Genomic DNA, 17,975 nt, shown 5'->3' on the forward strand with positions numbered 1-17,975 from the left:
AGAAAGATATTAATATCTTTTATTTCCAGGGAATCTTTGATGTATATAGTACAGTTTGGGCAACCAAGCAGATCCCTGGCAGATAGCTATTGACTGGCTGAGTGCCAAGAATGGACGGAACGCAGGGAAAGAGGGACAGGCAAAAAATGTGTGTTTATGTATGATCTCTCAGGCCAATATAAATAATTTATATTGTATTTATACTCTATTAGATTAGCCAAGTACCTAAAAAAAGAAAATAATACAAAGCAATACAACAAAACAAAAGTAACTCAATGACTCTTTCCTTGAGATGAACATTTTAATCTGATGATAGCATTTAATACTGTACATGGAGCACCCACAGCTCCAAGAGTTTCCCTCCAAATGAAAAGCAAGTTCTCAGAAATAACCAGGTTTGCAATGGCCTGGTCCTTGCCTGCGGGAAGGAAGGAAACTAGCATGGGACGAGCACTGTGGTCTGCTTCCAAGTCACTCGTAGATCCAGTTCTGAGCACAGCTCTTGTAATTCACCAGTTCCTCAGGGCGAAACCACAAGGCAATCTCCTTCTCTGCACTCTCCACGGAATCACTGCCATGGATAATGTTCCTGGATGGGGAAAGAGATGGCCAAAACCAGGATTAAACTGCCCAGAAGCTCCCTTCATTCCCATTGCCAGAAAGCCTATAGCCACAGAGCAGGATAAAAAACAAAGCTCCATGTACATTATTCCTTGTCAAAAGAAGAAACCTATAGTTGCCATCAAAGTAAGGATAAAGAATTCCCTCCACACATCCAGCCCTCTGATGTTCAGCCTATCTGAACACTAATGCAGGCAGTGGGAGCCTTCAGGAAGGTTCTACCCTCATAGCAGAGCGCAACCACAGTGACGATGATGACCAAAGGCAGAGGGCCTACAAAGCCAAGCTAAGAAAAGCCAAATTAAGAAAGAGGGAAACAATAAACTCTGATTATAAATGGATCTGTATATGGCATCATGTCTACCCTCAGCTGCAGAAAACCACATTCTTACTGCACCTAACTTGGATTTTAGAAAACAGTAAAATGCAACAACCCCTACCTGCCAACTTGGATGCAAAAGTCCCCACGGATGGTCCCAGGCTTGGAGTCCACAGGGTTAGTCTCCCCAAGCATCACTCGACCTGTCTTCACAACATTCAGTCCCTCCCAGACCTCCAAGGACAAAAGAAGATATGGTTAAGGAAAAAAATCAATCTCAGCAGAAAATCTGAAAACTATTAACTCAAAAAGAAAATAAAAGGCTCTCATAAAATGGCATTCATTCATTGAACAAGTATTTATGGGGCATCTAAGTGTTCCAGCACTGGGAAAATTGGTCTTCCTGCACTCCTCTTGCTTTTCTACTATCTGTCTTGACACAGCAGCCAGAGTGGCCTTTTTAAAACACCAAGTGTAAAAAACTCCTACAGCCTCCCAGCAGTCATGAAGTACAGGGCCAAGACAGCCCCACATAATCTGGCCTCTGCCTCTGCCACTGAATTAATCTCATCCAACCTTCCCTTTCACCCACCAGGTTTCATCTATTCCTAACGTCCTTCTGTACTTCAAAAAGTTCCCCACCCTAGGTTCTTTGCACATGCTATTTTCTTGGTTGGGAATGCTCTTCACTGTAAATCTGTGTGTAGTCGGCTCCTTCTCATGCAGATCTCAGTTTGAAAATCATGTTTCTTGACCACTCTATCTAATGTGGTCACTTCCTATTACGTCATCTTATTTCATTTCTGTGCATCATTAATCATTAGCTGATATGCATGATTTTTGGTTTCTATATTATCTGCCCATCCTCCCTTTTCAGAATATGTAGGCAAGGAAAACTATGAAAACAGTTACCTATTTTTGTCTCATTCATGATTATATCCCCAGTGTCTAAAAAAAAGCCTGGCACAAAGATGACAACCAATACATACTCAGAGAAGAATTACTACAATAAGACACATTCTCTCTACCCTCCAGGAGCTTACAGTCAGGCATATCTCTCCTGATGTCTCCCAGATATGAGTCTTCAGCTCACCAAGCAAATGTATTTTGCCTTTGGTGAGTCAGAAAACTCATAGCCTAATTGTCCAATGCCCCAGGCTCAGCATCCTTGCATCAATGAAGACCTGCCATTAGGAGCAGGAATCACAACATTCACTCTTTGCTCCCAACTGAGCCATTTGTATCAACATCCCAAACATGTACACTCACCATGGCAACCACTGGCCCTGAGTGCATGTATTTCACCAGGCCAGCAAAGAATGGACGGTCCTTCAGGTCAATATAGTGCTCCTTGAGAAGGTCTTCAGAAGCCTAGCCCATGAGATAGAGAAAGAAATTTCATCCCCAAACTATTTAAGAACCAGCAATTTAGTTATTTTCCACTCACCCATCCGGCCATTTAAAACGTGTGCTCTCAGCTCACTTGTTCTATTACAATCTAATTCCCTCAACTTACCAAAAGGAAGGAAAGACAGGGACTCTAAGTGCTTCAGCTTTGCACCAGCTTTCCCCTATTGCCCTTGACTGATCAGTATAAAATTACAGAACATTAGAACTGAATCCAGCCATGGCATTTTAGACAGGAAAACTAACAATACAATGAATTTCCATTCCCAAACAATCCTCAACTAAAATCTTAGAGGGAGGTGGTCTCAGCATTGGATGAAAAGCAAATTGAACCAGGCCATTTCTCATCATATTTAAAAAATACCAAAGGCCCAGTGCAGTGACCATGCAATTTCCACAGGTATTGCAAACCACCCAAAAGCGCATGCCATCTAACAATAAGTCATTTTACTAAAGAATAAATCTTTCACGTTGCAAGGCTGGTATCTGGGAACAAATCAGACTAGTTATAGAGAGCAAACCATCTGCTTAGCAATGCCAACTCGACTCACCTGTGTTTCCTCTTTGCTACCACTTACATGCTCCTCAAGGGTCTAATGAGATCCCTTAGTTTTCCCAGTTCTGTAGTACTGCTTCGTACAGAATGCTGCACACTTCAGCGATACACAAACGTGGGGATTTGCTGCCAAAAAGCACATCCTGAACATGCTATCGTTCAGCCCCGTTCGTCGTCTCTTGCCAAAGTGAAATTACACAGCCACATCATCTCCCCGTTAGTATTCATCCTGACCCATCCCTTCAATCCATATGGGAGACTTGCAGTGATTGTCTCCTGATGACCTTCCCTTACCAACATTCTTTTAATTCTATTCATTGGTGCTGGCTTTTTTTGTGTGTGGTGGGCAGGGAGGGGTAGGGGGGGGTGGGGGGGACGGGGGGCAGGTGGGAGGGAACTCAAGTTTTCCTTCACATCAGATTTAAATAACTCTGTAGGCTCATGGCAGTTTTCCCCCCTCCCATTCTTCACCAAGTCCAAGCCCTTGATAGGAAACAGTGTAAAGGACAAAATGCATGCGCTTACGGGTCAGAGAGCCCTGAGTTAAAATCCTAGCTACATCACCGGCTGGGTAACCACACATTACTTAAACTCTCCAAGCCTCAGTTAGCTTTCTTATCGTTAACAACCACGGGAATAGAAATAAATACTTCTCTGGGCTGTCATGAGAGCTAGTGAGAAAACACACGTGCCCAACACATGGTAAATATCTGATCAATACTACTTTGATTTCACTTTACCTTCAAAACCCAATTCAATATACAAACTCTCTGGAAAGCACTGCTAGTCCAATACCTGGTTCTAACCATTCTATCATGCTATCCCCTCAGCATTAACATCAGTCTGCTCCCTTTTATTTTAACACACTCTTTCTAAAACATCACATAGGAACTATAGTGCAAATCAAACTAAATTTATAATGCACCAGACGGGGAATTCCCTGGCAGCCCAGTGGCTAGAATTCAATGCTTTTACTGCCAGGGCTGAGGTTCGTTCCCTGGTCACAGAACTAAGATCCCACAGACCATGCAGCACAGCTAAAAAATGAAATGCACTGGAAAAGTCCGAAGTTGACTCTTTTTCTCTGATTCATTCACTAAAGTTGACTCTTAATAGGGAAAAAAAAGATGATTCCCTAATGTATTTGCTTTGAGAATTTAAGTTCTTATTTCCCAGGTCTGTTTGAAGAAGGGTTCTTGGCCAATCAGTTCTTTGGAGTTTTTGAAATATTGCTTTGCAGGTATCTTGCAAGGGTGTCTGCTCTCTGTTGTTTCAGGTGGGCCTCCCCAAGGGCACAGCCACAACTTTCCCCTATATGCCCGGATAGCGCCTAATACATGCTAGACGCTAGGCAGGTGGTAAACAATGATAAAAAGACTTCCTTGCTGAAAAACAATTTGCCTCAAATGGTGGGGGGTGGGGGCAAAGGTGAGGCTTGGGGAGTCTCTAAAATGATCTGCTCAGGAAGCTCAAGATCAGCAGCTCAAACAGGCCCAGGGCTTTGAGTCAGAAATCACTGTGCTACAGTAATATGTGGAACTCTGCACTGCCAAGAGAAAAGGGAGGCTACTTCTGAAAGTCCTGAATAACTCGCGTGGTTCCAGGACTCAGTGGAGAGGCCACCGTTTCAGGACATTTATTCACCCTAAATGGAGAAGTCTAAAATGATGTGAAGGGAGACAGAGGCTGATCGACGGTGTTCCCCTATTTCTATGAAGTAATAGCAACAGCAAGAATGAAGTCCACTTACCCGCATGAATTTCATGGCAACAAGACGGAATCCCTTTTGCTCAAAACGCTTGATTATTTCTCCCATGAGGCCTCGCTGGACTCCATCGGGCTTGATGGCAATGAAGGTGCGCTCGCTGTTGGCCATGGTCCTGGGGATAGGCAGGTGGAGGGATGAAGCAACCAACACTGAATATCCTGCCTACATCATTATCCTTCTCAAGCAGATTATCCCATAAAGCTGCTTTAAATCTGTGACATCAATTCTAGGACTCTCTAATTCCACCTCAGTCCCCCATCTATGAATTAATATCCCAGAGTGGGGAAGGGTCAAAAAGCCGGGGTTATGTGCTATTTTATTTAATAAGCTTCTGTTAAGTCATATCAAGAGGATGTGACTGCCAGTTCACCCTCAATCTGGACCCAGGCGATCAGAGGCTCCTCACTCCCTCCCCGGTCCTTGGAATATACACTCTGTACACTGTTCCCATAGCAGGAGCCATTCAAGGATGTAGCTTTGAGAGAGGTAAGGTGTTATTGAAACTATCTACACAGAACATGTGACTGAACCCAGTTAAGGCCTCTATATAACCTTTAAGATTCTGGTGGGTGGGTGCAATGCAGTCAGCCAAGGTAAGCCTCATGTGTATGTTCCCTGTCTTATTAAAACTGCCAGCTTCCAACCTAGAGTGGTCTGCCTCTTTGGACTCTCCTTGCCCTCTATGTACAGGGCCAATTTGTGAACTAACAACTGGTGAGCCAGCCAAGAGACTGAAGAAATGGGCCTTGAGAAAGAAGCATCCCTAGAGGAGCTCCAAGCTGAACATCTACCTCTATGTGGGGAAGGTGGCCTGTATGTCTGATGCCTGTGGACCACTACAGGAGAACAGGGATGCCCCGAAAACTCTGGCTACTTTAACATGTTTGTTAGAGAAACTACACAGGCAACAAAGATGAGAAATGAGTGGCCACCACAGTGGGCAAGCCACTGGCCACAGACGCACTAGAGGCTGAAGCCTGAGTTAGCTGGAAGAGCTGAAGTTAGAGAAGAACATGCAGGTATCCACTGCTCTGCCAGCTGAGAGACAAGGTATAAGTTGGAGACCTTAGCTTTTATGTAGCAAAGCTAGGAGAGCACAAGCTGCTGCAGATTAATGTCCAAGTGCTGTGACAAAGCCTGATTAGGACACTGAGAGACAGAATCCTTGGGAAAGTGAGAAGCACTAAGGGGAGGATGTTGTGGTGACTGACAATGAAACAGATGAAGCCCTCGACGCTGTCCAGCCCCTAATACAAAGAAAAATTTTCATCAGTAATTACTCTAGACTTATGGTAATAGAGAAATACACCCCAAAACTTCTAAGAGAAAACTTCCATTCTTTCTCTGTCTCTTGAAATTGTAAATCTTACCATGTGTTTGAAATGTAAATATCACAGGAGATAATTAAAACATTGCCCACAGATTGAAGAAAAAGGGTGGGGAGGGGTGTGAAAACAGCTTGCTATAGGACCGCCCTCCCACAAAATCTAGTCTTCAGCGTCCATCAAAGGCAAGTACAAAAAAAACTGTTTTGGCCATGCTGCGAGGCTTGAGTGATCTTAGTTCTCCAACCAGAGATTGAACTCATGGCCCCTTCAGTGGAAGCATGGAGTCCTAATCACTGCACCACCAGGAAATTCCCAAATTTTTAAAGTCTTCTCTACAAATATTAGTAAAAGGCTTTAGCCATGTAAGTGGATACCTGATTCATGGCTAAAGTTTTGGAGAGACAGCTATGGATTCTTTGTTTGTGTCTATCCGTATTTCATATGTCTATGGATGTATGTTATAAATATAGGTGATATTTTTCTATCTCCAGAGTTGTCAAAATCAATTTGTAAAAAAGCTCTATTTAGTTGGCCTAAAGAAAAATAAGCTTTGATATCAATAGTGTACTTATGAAAGCTAAACAACTGTCTTTCATGTGCTCAAAGGACAAAGTTTTCCTGGACTACTGGTCTGTTCCTTACGGGACTGTGAGAGGCTTTTATTACCTTTTGAGTAACCTGCCTAGAAAAAGATTCTGTGTTTTACCAAAATTTCTTGTGCTTCATGTTATCTTTCTCAGGTCTTTGATTCACAAAATATTTTTTTGTATTTGCCTTTGATGAAAGCTGAGGACTAGATTTTGTGGGAGGGCGGTCCTATAGCAGACTGTTTTCACACCCCTCCCCACCCTCTTTCTTCAATCTGTGGGCAACGCTTTAGTTATCTCCTGTGATATTTACATTTCAAACACATGGTAAGTTTACAATTTCAAGAGAGAAAGAACGAAAGTTTTCTCTTAGGAGTTTTGGGGGTGTATTCCTCTATGAGTCTTCTCTATTAAAAGGGCTAAGTTTGGGGTTTTTTTTTTTATCAATTATGTAACTTTCTGTATTTGCCTTTGGAGTCTTTGTAACTTAAGTTAAATAGAAAACTATTAATTCACAGTGACCTAAGATCCTATTTAATCGTGTTTTAAAACCTTTTGGTATTTTTGATAAGCTCTCCAAAAATCTATTCGTAAATAAAGTTTTGTTGACCTAGAACTAACTCTGGGATTTTCCAGAGAACCTCTACTGCTACTACTGCTGCTAAGTCACTTCAGTCGTGTCTGATTCTGTGAGACCCCATAGACGGCAGCCCACCAGGCTCCACCGTCCCTGGGATTCTGCAGGCAAGAACACTGGAGTGGGTTGCCATTTCCTTCTCCAATGCAGGAAAGTGAAAAGGGAAAGTGAAGTCACTCAGTCGTGTCCTACTCTTCTCGACCCCATGGACTACAGCCCACCAGGCCCTCCGTCCATGGGATTTTCCAGGCAAGAGTACTGGAGTGGGGTGCCACTGCCTTCTTCGAGACAACCTCTAGAACAATTCAAAAGATATATTTTCTTTCCTTATAAAAGAGAGATATTAAACTAATTAGCCTATTTAATATATTAAATTATATGGGAAGCATTATCAAATAAGAAGTAATGTTAAACTTTCTTTGGGGTATATTTGTATGAAATTTCTAAAAATCTGCTATGTTTTGGTATAATGTTATCAACTATAACTTTTAAATGTGTATCCAAAAAAATCACATTTCCTTGTCAACTGAATTATAATGAACTCTCATAAGATCTTTAGCTATAGTCATTTAAAAGTTTTTTTTTGTCATTTACAGTCATTGATTTACTCTGATGATTTGCAAAACTGTTCCTGCAAAAGTGTTTCATCTTGGACTTCCCTTGTGGTCCAATGGTGAGGAATCCGCCTGCCAGTGTAGGGCACACAGGTTCGATCCCTGGTCCAGTATTCCACATGCTACAGGCAACTGAGCCTGTACACTACAACTAAGCCTGTGCTTAGATCCCACGAGTCACAACTACTGAGCCCAAGTGCCGCAACCAGCCTGCATACCCTAGAGCCTACAGAAGGCACTGCAACACAAAGCTCAGCACCGCAACTAGAACAGCCTCCGCTCACTGCAGCTAGAGAAAGCCTGCTCACAGAAATGAAGACCTGGTACAGCGAAAAAGAAATTATTTTTTTTTTAATGTGCTTCATCTTCAAGGAGATTTATGGAAAACTTTTTACAAGCATAAGTTACTGATAACTAAGATCAATTTGCCTTCACGTGAGAGGGGCAGTACTGGACATTTCAAGGACTGCCCCACGGCTACCTGCACAACCTCACATGCTTGGGTGATAGCCCAAGACCTGTCCCTGTTTCCTTTCCCCACTCTGATAAAAACAGGTCCATTACATCAATGATTTGATACTGTGAACATGTGACGACTTGCCCCTGCTGTAGGACACTCTGCAGGCTTTGTCGGAACATCCATGAGGGAGAAGGTGGGCAGTACATTCACAGAAAATTCAAGGCCCAGACACCTAGGTAAAGTTTTTGGCAGTCCTTTGGTCAGATAAATTGTCCCAGAAGTTGTCACTGATAAGGTACAAGCTTATCCAAGCCCTAAGAATGTGAAACAGGTGCAAGCCTTTGTAGGAATTTGGAGGTTTTGGAGGACTTTTATTCCCCGCCTGGCACAGTGCCTCCATCCCTTGTATCACCTGGTAAAGACAAGGCATACGTGCGACTGGGGATTACAGCAGCAGTCTTATTAGAGCAGCAGATTATTTTGCCTTTGAGATGGCAAAAAATACTAGTGAAGCAAATTAAAGCTCTGGGCACTTCCCAAGCTGGGCTACCATTTAAGTTAGACGCACCTATTACCCCGGAAGGTCTGAGTTGGGCACTGTGGTAGAGAAGGAGAGTTCCCCTAGGATTTTGGTTCCGGCTCTGGAAGAGGGCAGAAACCCAATACACCCCACAGAACAGCAGCTTCTAGCACTGTACACAATGCTCCTCTGGGCAGAGCTTCTCACAAAGGAACAGCACATCATGGAAAGAACTTCCCTTCCTTTGAAGGGGTTGTTAAGAATAAGTTCCATCTACCCACCTCTGCCATGGCTCAAACCCTCACAATGACTAAATGACCTGTCCATTTGTAGCAGATGAGCACCCTACCACCAGTCCACGGTCTCTAGAAATGTGGGCGCTCCTAGGCCCTATCCCTGGAGGAGGAAATGGCAACCCACTTCAGTATTCTTGCCTGGAGAATCCCATGGACAGAGCCACCATCTTGGTCCCCTCCATTGGCCTGGAGGACATTAAAACATACAGACAGGCCCTTACTCAGTTCATCCAGCAAGTCTTAAATGACAGTGTGCAAAGCCTGTCTTAACCGAACACTAAAATAATCTTCAATGAGAAAAGCTGTCCTCTAAAACAGAATAGCCTTGGACATTATTACTGCCTCATAAGGGGACTTAGTAAATCAATGGTTCAAATTATGGGGCTCTTGATGGAGACAACTGTTATTTATTTTGAGAATCATCTTAATCTGTCTTTTCTCTTGCATGTGCCTTTATATTGTTGCTGTGGCATCTGCCTCCACTGCAGTCAGATAGCTGCCAAACAAGCCACCTCCATGTGGCAGAACCACTTGCTGACTTCTCAGGGCACACTTCTGACCCTGCAGAAGGAGAGGGGGTGAGATTGTAAGGGCTGGTCACAAGGGATGGAGTATTGGAGGAGGTTTTGACCACCAGTTGACACTCCGGCTGATCCCAGCAATTCCAAGCTCCTCACCCCTGCCCCTGTCCTTGGGATTTACACTCTCCCTACTGTCTTCACATTAGGGGCTGTTCCAAGGACAGCAGCCTTGAGAGAGTAAGGGGTTGTTCAGACCATCTGAACTGAACCACGTGACTGTACCTAGTTAAGGCCTCTATATATAATTTTAAAATTCTGGTGGATAAGAACAGAGATCTACTCATCTTGCAACCACCCAAGATAGGCCTCAAACTCTGTTGCTCATTACACCTGCCATATACCAATCTGAGTGCTTGGCCTTTTTTTTGTCTTCCTTTCCTTCTGTGTACAGGAGCCAGTTTTCAAACACAGTATTGTGTACCCAATACTGTGGCAGAACTAAGGCAGCAGATTTTTAAAAAAGACACTATCTTTCTTAACTATCCAGATGAGGGAAACCACAGTGATAATGTAAAGGGCAGTCTGAAATGTGGTTTGACCTACTGCCACAGTCGTGGTTTTAGACCTGGAAGGGGTATTAGAGATTCTTTCATTACAATCTCCTTTTACAAACGAGGAAACAGATTCAGAGCACCAAAATCCAGATCACCTAACCCTATGCAACTTATGCTATGTCATGAGACATAAAGCATATTCTCACTAACCAATAAATGGTGGATTGTGGGAGCACTAAAACCATGAGTAATATCTGACATGGGACATCATGCTGGAAGGAAGTCTAGAGAGAACCGATTCTAGACTTTTCCTTTTACAGAGAAGACTGGGCTCAGAAACTGATCCTTCTCCACAAGACGAGAAAGGAGTCCTCTTATCTTGAAAGACAATCCCTCTGGCTAGCAGGACCACTTTCTGGCTCTCTCTTCCTGTACTTTAGTTACCTCTTATTACAGCACTGTAACAATATATTTGAATTTTCTGTTTATCTGTCTTTCCACTGGCCCGCTGCATCTATACAGGGATGGTTTACTTCTGTGTCTGTCCTGCTACCTAGCCACAGGGCGTAGCACTCAGTAAGAGCAAAGAAAATCTCTTAAATGATAATCACCCTGCACCTCCAAGAAAAAGAGACAAAGCCCCCAAACTGGTGAAGAACTCCTAATGGAAGCTTAAAATAAGCACCGATTCCCCGGGAGAAAATGGGACTAAAGAGCCACACACAGTCCCTATCAGTGTCCCCCGCGTATACCTGCGACACAGCTGTCGTTCATTCTGTCTGTATGTGTAGGTACTCGCTCAGTCGTGTCCCACTCTTTGCGACCCTGTGGATTTAACCCGCCAGGCTCCCGTCCATGGGATTTTCCAGGCAAGAGTAGTAGAGTGAGTCATTTATTGCTGCCCAGAAACAAGACACAACCCCTACAGTCGCGGAAAGGCAGCCACCGACAAAGGTAAGTCCACGTGGCGTGGGACGAGAGCTGACAGGTTTGGACCAGTCGTCAGGCGATTCCCCCCCATCCGATCCCCCGGCCACCTCTCTGACAGAACAAGTCCCACCTCTTCACCTCCTCCTTCCCAGACTCCACTCGTTTCCCTTTCCTCTCAGGAGCCCGACCTCTTCTTACCAACCCTCCTGCTTCCTGGGCTTCAACACCGTCTGCGGCCGCCAGCACCGGAAACGCGCCCCGGCTCCTCCAGTTTCCCGGTACCTACCCGCGCGGAACGCTTCTGCCTAGATCGGTTGCAGGAGGGTCCGTTTTGCTGAACACCGCTCGCCTACGCTTCCTCCTGACAGTCCGGCGTCATTCTAGGGAACAGCAGCTGCTCTTGTTTTTCCCTGCTCTTCCGGCAAGCTACCTTCCGCCATTTTAAAAGCTTTATTTCTTTGGTTAAGATTCTGTGCCTCAACTTTCTTTTTCTCGACCAAATTGGCTCCCGAGAGGTGGCGCTCACGCAAAGTCTGAAGAGCTTCTGACCTAGAAGTAGACCGTAGCCCTCCTTTTACATTCACTCGTTACTTCCAGCCTGCCAAGCAAATTTACTTATCCAAGTACCGTCTGTGTACCAGGCGCTATTTCAGGGTCTGGGGTATGACAATAAGTTTTCTTGAAGCTGGCGATGGGATTGAGAATGGGGATAAACTAATGAGCAAATTCGTATGCAATGTATTATGTAAATGCTGTTTTAAAAAGCAGGATTGAGGGGAAGGTAGAGAAGTAAACTAAACGCTCAAGGAGGGACTTCCCTGGTGGCACAGTGGATAAGAATCTGCCTGCCAATGCAGGGGACACAGGTTCGATTCCTGGTTCAGGAAGATTTCCCCATGCCAGGAGCAACTAAGACCTGTGACCCACATCTGTGGGGCCCGCCCACCGCAACTACTGAAGCCCATCCACACAGCTAGAGGCCAATGTTCCACAATAAGAGAAGCCACCATGATGAGAAGCCAGGGCACCACAGCTAGAGAGTAGTTCCCCTTGGTGGAACTGCAGAAAACCCAGGCAAAGCGACAAAGACCCAGCACAGCCAAAACTTATTATTTTTAAGTAGCATGGAAGAGGTCAGATTTCTGAAACACATACATACAAGCACACACATACACAGAACATCCTAGGAAGATCTGGTAGAACATTTAAATCCAAAAGACATAGACAACTAAAAGTTTCCCGGTAGAAGGCCTTTATTTAAAAACAGAATTCTGAAGATATTTTTATCAAGCCAGCTTTATAATTTAGCTTCATGTAGGATAAAAGAGTTTCCTCGTTTTTAGGGCATGGTTTTCTTTAATTTCCAATTAAGTAAATGCTTGTAAGTTTTGTATGTACATTAACCTGACTGGAGTATTAGATGAAGTTTGGCAATTTATTGTTTTTTTTTTAACCTTTATTTCTCATTCTGAAGTCGGTTTGTCAAACTAAAATTGCTAGTGATGATCTTGTATTGAGCCAATGCTCTCAATATATTGAGCCAAGCTTGAGAGCTTGACTCCCCTAGGTTTGACCCCAGAGTTGTGTGAGTCCCGTCTATGTGTCTTGGGTTCTCCCGGTGGCACATAAGACTACCATGGGTGATCAGATTGCAGAATTGCCGGTTCTGTTGGTTTTTTTTTTTTTTTTAATTTAAAGTTTTTATTTTGTATTGGAGTATAGCCGATTAACAATGTTGTGATGGTTTCAGGTGAATAGCAAAGGGACTCAGCCATACATATAAATGTATCGATTCTCTCGAAGTCCCCCTACCATCCAGGTTGGCACATAACATCGAGTAGAGTTCCATGTGCTGTACAATAGTCCTTGTTGGTTATCTGTTTTCAATAGTGTGTACATGACCTTCAGAAGTCTCTAACTTTCCTGTCCCCCTGGTATCCATAAATTTGTTTTCTAAGTCTGTGCATCTCTTTCTGTTTGTAAGTAAGTTCAATTGTATCTTTCTTTTTAGATTACAAATATAACTGATGTTATACAATATTTCTCCTCTGTCTGACTTATTTCACTCAGTATGACAATCTCTAGGTACATCTGTGTTGCTGCAAATGGCATTATTTCATTCTTTTTAATGGCTGAGTCATATTCCATTGCATATACGTACCACATGTTCTTGGGGCTTCCTGGGTGGCCTGAAAGAACCTGCATTCCAGTGCAGGAGATGTAAGAGATACAGGTTCCATCCCTAGGTCAGGAAGATTCCCTGGAGAAGGAAATGGCAACCCACTCCAGTATTCTCACCTGGAGAATCTCATGGACAGAGGAGCCTACAGTCCATGGGGTCACAAAGAGTCAGACACGACTGAAATAACTTAGCATGCCCTCATGCACAAAATCCATTTTCTATTGAGGAACGTTTAGGTTGCTTCCATGTCTTGGCTACTGTAAGCTGTGTTGTAATGAACATTGGGGTGCATGTATCCTTTCAGGTCATCTTTTTCTCTGGATATGTGCCCAGGAATGGGATTACAGGGTCACATGGTAGCTCTATTTTTAGTTTATTAAGGAACCTCTATACTGTTCTCCATAGTGGCTGTACCAATTTACATCCCCACCAACAGTGTAGGAGGGTTCCCTTCTCTCCACACCCTCTCCAGCATTTGTTGTTTGTGGATTTTTTTTTGGTAACAGCCATTCTGACCGGTGTGAGGTGATAGCTCATTGTAGTTTTGACTTGCATTTCTCTAATAACTAGTGAGGTTGAACATCTTAGTGATGTTTAACACTTTTTCGAACATCTGTTGTTCGAAATGAACATCTATTGGCCATCTGTATTTCCTCTTTGGAGAAAAGTCTGTTCAGGTCCTCTGCCCATTTTTCGAGTGGGTTTTTTGGTTTGATGCTGTTAAGCATCATAAGCTGTTTGTAAGTTTTGGAGACTAATCTCTTACTGGTCACATCATTTGCAGATAGTTTCTCCCAATCTATGGGTTGTCCTTTCATTTTGTTTCCTTTGCTGTGCAAAAGTTTTTGGATTTAAGTAGATTCCATTTGTTTATTTTTGTTTTTATTTCCATTATTCTGGGAGATGGATTGAAAAAGATGTTGCTGTGATTTATATAGAGAGTGTTCTACCTTTTTTTCTCTAGGAGTTTTATAGTTTCTGGTCTCACATATAGATCTTTAATCCATTTTGAGTTTGTTTTTGTGTATGGAGTTAAAGAATCATCTAATTTCATTTTTTTATGTGTGGCTTCCAGTTTTCCCAGCACCGTTTGTTGAAGAGATTGTCTTTCCAACATTGTGCAGTCTTGCCTCCTTTGTCATAGATTAGTTGACCGTAGGTGCATGGGCTTATTTATGGGTTTTCTATCCTATTCCATGGATCTGTATTTCTATTTTTGTGTCAGTGCCATACTGTTTTGAAGACTGTAGTATAGCTTTGTGGTATAGTCTGAAGTCAGGGAGCCTGATTCTCCAGCTCCATTTTTCTTTTTCAAGATTGCTTTGGCTATTTGGGGTCTTTCCTGTCTCCATACAAATTTTCAGATTTTTTTTTCTTTGTTCCAGTTCTGTGAAAAATACCGTTGGTAATCTGATAGGGATTGCATTGAATTACTAACATAAATTCAGGGTAGTATCTGCCTGAAATACAGGAGACCCGGATTCAATCCCTGGATATGGAAGATCCCCTGGAGAAGAGAAGGGCCACCCACTCCAGTATTCTTGCCTGGAGAATTCCATGGACAGAGGAGCCTGGTGAGCTACAGTCCATGGGGTTGCAAAGAGCCAGACATGACCGAGTGACTAACACTTTCACTTTAGATAGTATAGTCATTTTGACAATATTGATTCTTCCAATCCACAAATACAGTTTATCTTTGCATCAGTTTATGTCTTCTTTGATTTCTTTCATCAACAGCTTATAGTTTTTGGAGTACAGGTCTTTTGTCATCTTGAGTTGGCTTATTCCTAGATATTTTATTTTAGTTTAGTTTTTGATGTGATGGTAAATTGAATTGCTTCTTAAATTTCTCTTTGTGGACTTTCATTTTTAATGTATAGAAATGCAACAGATTTTTGTGTATTAATTTTGTATCACAGAATGACCATCTCTTATTTGTGTCCCCAATTGAGCATATAATTAATTAATAAGTGGCTTTCCCTATAGGTACAGCTGCATGAAATGAGGCCTTGCATTTACCACTGCAGCAAGTTTCTCAGTCACCTGAGAAAATCATGTGGGCCAAGAGGAAAGAGTCCCTTCTTCAGAGCTCAGAAGCTCTCATAAAGTTTCAGGTTTGTTTGTTTGTTTTTCCAGTAACTCTATCAAGGTACCCAGTTCAAGGAAAAATTACAAGCCAGTCTTTCCCATAGTAACTCAGTCCCGCCTTACTCAGTATTTAACTGAACAGAATCTTTCCAGTCCTTAAGCTGAGGGTAACCACTCAGTATCTAATTGAGTTTTCCTAGTGTCTTTTACATTGAGGATAACCCACTCAATGGGTTGTTGTTCAAAGTTGTTAGGTCGTGTCTTGACTGTTTGTGACCCTATGGACCGCAGCACTCCAGTCCTCCCTGTCTCTCACCATCTCCCAGAGTTCACCCAAGTTCATGTCCATTGAATCTAGCCATCTCATCCTCTGCCACCTTCTTCTCCTTTGCCTTCAGTCTTTCCCAGCATCAGGGTCTTTTCCGACGAGTCGGCTGTTCTCATCAGGTGGCCGAAGTATTGGAGTTTCAGTTTTAGCATCAGTCCTTCCAATGAGTATTCAGGGGAGATTTCCCCTAGGATTGACTGGTTTGATCTCCTTGCTGTCCTAGGGACTCTCAAGAGTCTTCTCTAGTCTTTACTCAATGCATAAACTGAGCAAAATCTTCCCAACCTGTCAACTGAGGATAACCCAGGTACTTCTTGAAACAAGTTTCAAGGATAGCCTATTCCCCTATCAAATAAAATTTAGTATTATCATACAATGACAGGAGATCCTAGAACCAGGAAAGACTCACCCAAATTCATCTGGACTCCCTGAGGAGACAGATGGGCACAAGAGGTCTCTGCTGGTACCAAGGTTCCAGATACTTATAGAATTCAGGCAAAGAAGAGGAATCTGCTTTGGTCTCTTTGTGGTCACCATAACTGTAAACAACCAAACAAAAAATCCACACCCTAAAGTTGAGAGCTACATTTTATTTGGTGGGGATTTGTAGGACTCTAAGCCCAGGAGGCAGCATCTCAAGTAACCCTAAGAGAACTGCTCCAAGGAAGTGCGGAGAGTTTCAGGTTATATAGAAGTTTTGCAACAAAGGGCAGGTAGTCTGAACATCAAAAAACATCAAAAGATTTGTAAATTAAGAAGACCATATGTCCCTAGTTAAGGCATTTAGCTTTTTTCTATGTGTGGGACGATACAAGAGTCTGGTTCACTGAAATCATTACTTTGATATGCACTTCAACTATCTGGGGCCAGTATCTTGTGTTTTCACATACCGAGTTTTCTCAGGGCTCACTAGCTCACAATTGAGGGCTGCAATCGCCGATGACTATGACATCCTTATTTACTGATATGGCAGGTAGAGTTTCTCAAAACTCTACCTAAACCTCCACCTAAACCTCCCAACTTAAATGAAAATTCACTCCAAATGGATCATAAATTTGTAAGTGTAAAAATATGTGAACAAAAAAAAAGGTGCGGGGGAGAAAATGTTGCCTGCCATTTTAGTAAACAAAGACTGTTGGCTGTCATCAAACCATTAACCACTGTAACTTCACTAGTGGTGCACCATGAAAGGAAATCAAAAGAAAACCAGGATACTGGCCCTGGATAGTTAAGATGCATATCAAAGGAATAATTTTAGTCAAACTGCTTTTTTCCCTCCATGCATCTCTTTTTGTGATTATAAGTAATTTTTTAAAAAGTTGATTTATTTTAATTAACAAGGACTGTGTTAATTTCTGCTGTACAGCAAAGTGATTCAATTATACATGTATATATATTCTTTTTCATCCTCTTTTCCATTATATTTTATCATAGGATATTGAATACAGTCATCTGTGCTATACAGTAGGATCTTGTTAGTTACCATCCTATAAATAATAATTTGCATTTGCTAATCCCAAACTCCCGGTCCTTCCCTTCTCCAGCTCCTCCCCCTTGGCAACCATAAGCCTGGTTTCTAAAATTGATTAGCAGTAATCTTTGATGCTTTTGAACTGTGGTGTTGGAGAAGACTCTTGAGAGTCCCTTGGACTGCAAGGAGATCCAACCAATCCATCCTAAAGGAAATCAGTCCTGAATATTCTTTGGAAGGACTGATGTTGAAGTTGAAACTCCAATATTTTGGCCACCTGATGCAAAGAGCTGACTCATTTGAAAAGACCCTGATGCTGGGAAAGATAGAAGGTGGGAGGAGAAGGGGATGACAGAGGATGAGATGGTTGGATGGCATCACTGACTCAATGGACATGAGTTTGAGTAAACTCTGGGAGTTGGTGATGGACAGGGAGGTCTGTTGTGCTACAGTCCATGGGGTTGCAAAGAGTGAGACACAACTGAGCGACTGAACTGAATCTTTTGATGTTCTACTAACCTTTTTTTTTTTTTTTTTAGCAAAAACTATATATTCTGACCTTACCCTTACCTTTTTGGATCAGTTCCTCAGAGCTATCTGAGAGACTGTTTCCCGAGGTATAGTCTCAATAAGGTCATTACATAAACCTTAATTCACAACTTTTAGGCTGTGTGTTTCTTTTCAGTTAGCACTATAAAAAGCTTAGAAAAACAACATGGTAAACATCTTTAGGACCAATGGCCAGGCAGAGTTTTCAGAATTGCCACCAAAAGCACCATCCATATAAG

General features: G+C 42.6%; 1 protein-coding gene across 5 annotated transcripts; it reads right to left on the reverse strand.

Annotated features, from left to right (window-relative positions):
- Window positions 1-280: 280 nt before the first annotated feature.
- LOC113877414 (nucleoside diphosphate kinase A 2) lies at window positions 281-11,571 on the reverse strand. 5 transcript variants are annotated; one of them, XM_027517503.1, is made up of 5 exons: window positions 11,317-11,571; window positions 4,654-4,783; window positions 2,210-2,311; window positions 1,062-1,174; window positions 281-589 (listed from the first exon to the last, which is right to left on the reverse strand). In XM_027517503.1, exons 2-5 carry the CDS (start codon window positions 4,777-4,779, stop codon window positions 472-474), a joined length of 459 nt encoding a protein of 152 aa, XP_027373304.1. In that variant the 5' UTR covers window positions 4,780-4,783; window positions 11,317-11,571; the 3' UTR covers window positions 281-471. The 5 variants fall into 5 exon arrangements, with proteins under 5 accessions (XP_027373304.1, XP_027373306.1, XP_027373303.1 ...); XM_027517505.1 differs by having other exon boundaries at window positions 11,307-11,391; XM_027517502.1 differs by having other exon boundaries at window positions 11,249-11,354.
- Between the last annotated feature and the right edge of the window lie 6,404 nt (window positions 11,572-17,975).

The sequence above is a fragment of the Bos indicus x Bos taurus genome, chromosome 19 (genome assembly GCF_003369695.1).
Source record: "Bos indicus x Bos taurus breed Angus x Brahman F1 hybrid chromosome 19, Bos_hybrid_MaternalHap_v2.0, whole genome shotgun sequence".
Classification (NCBI taxonomy): Eukaryota; Metazoa; Chordata; class Mammalia; order Artiodactyla; family Bovidae; genus Bos; species Bos indicus x Bos taurus.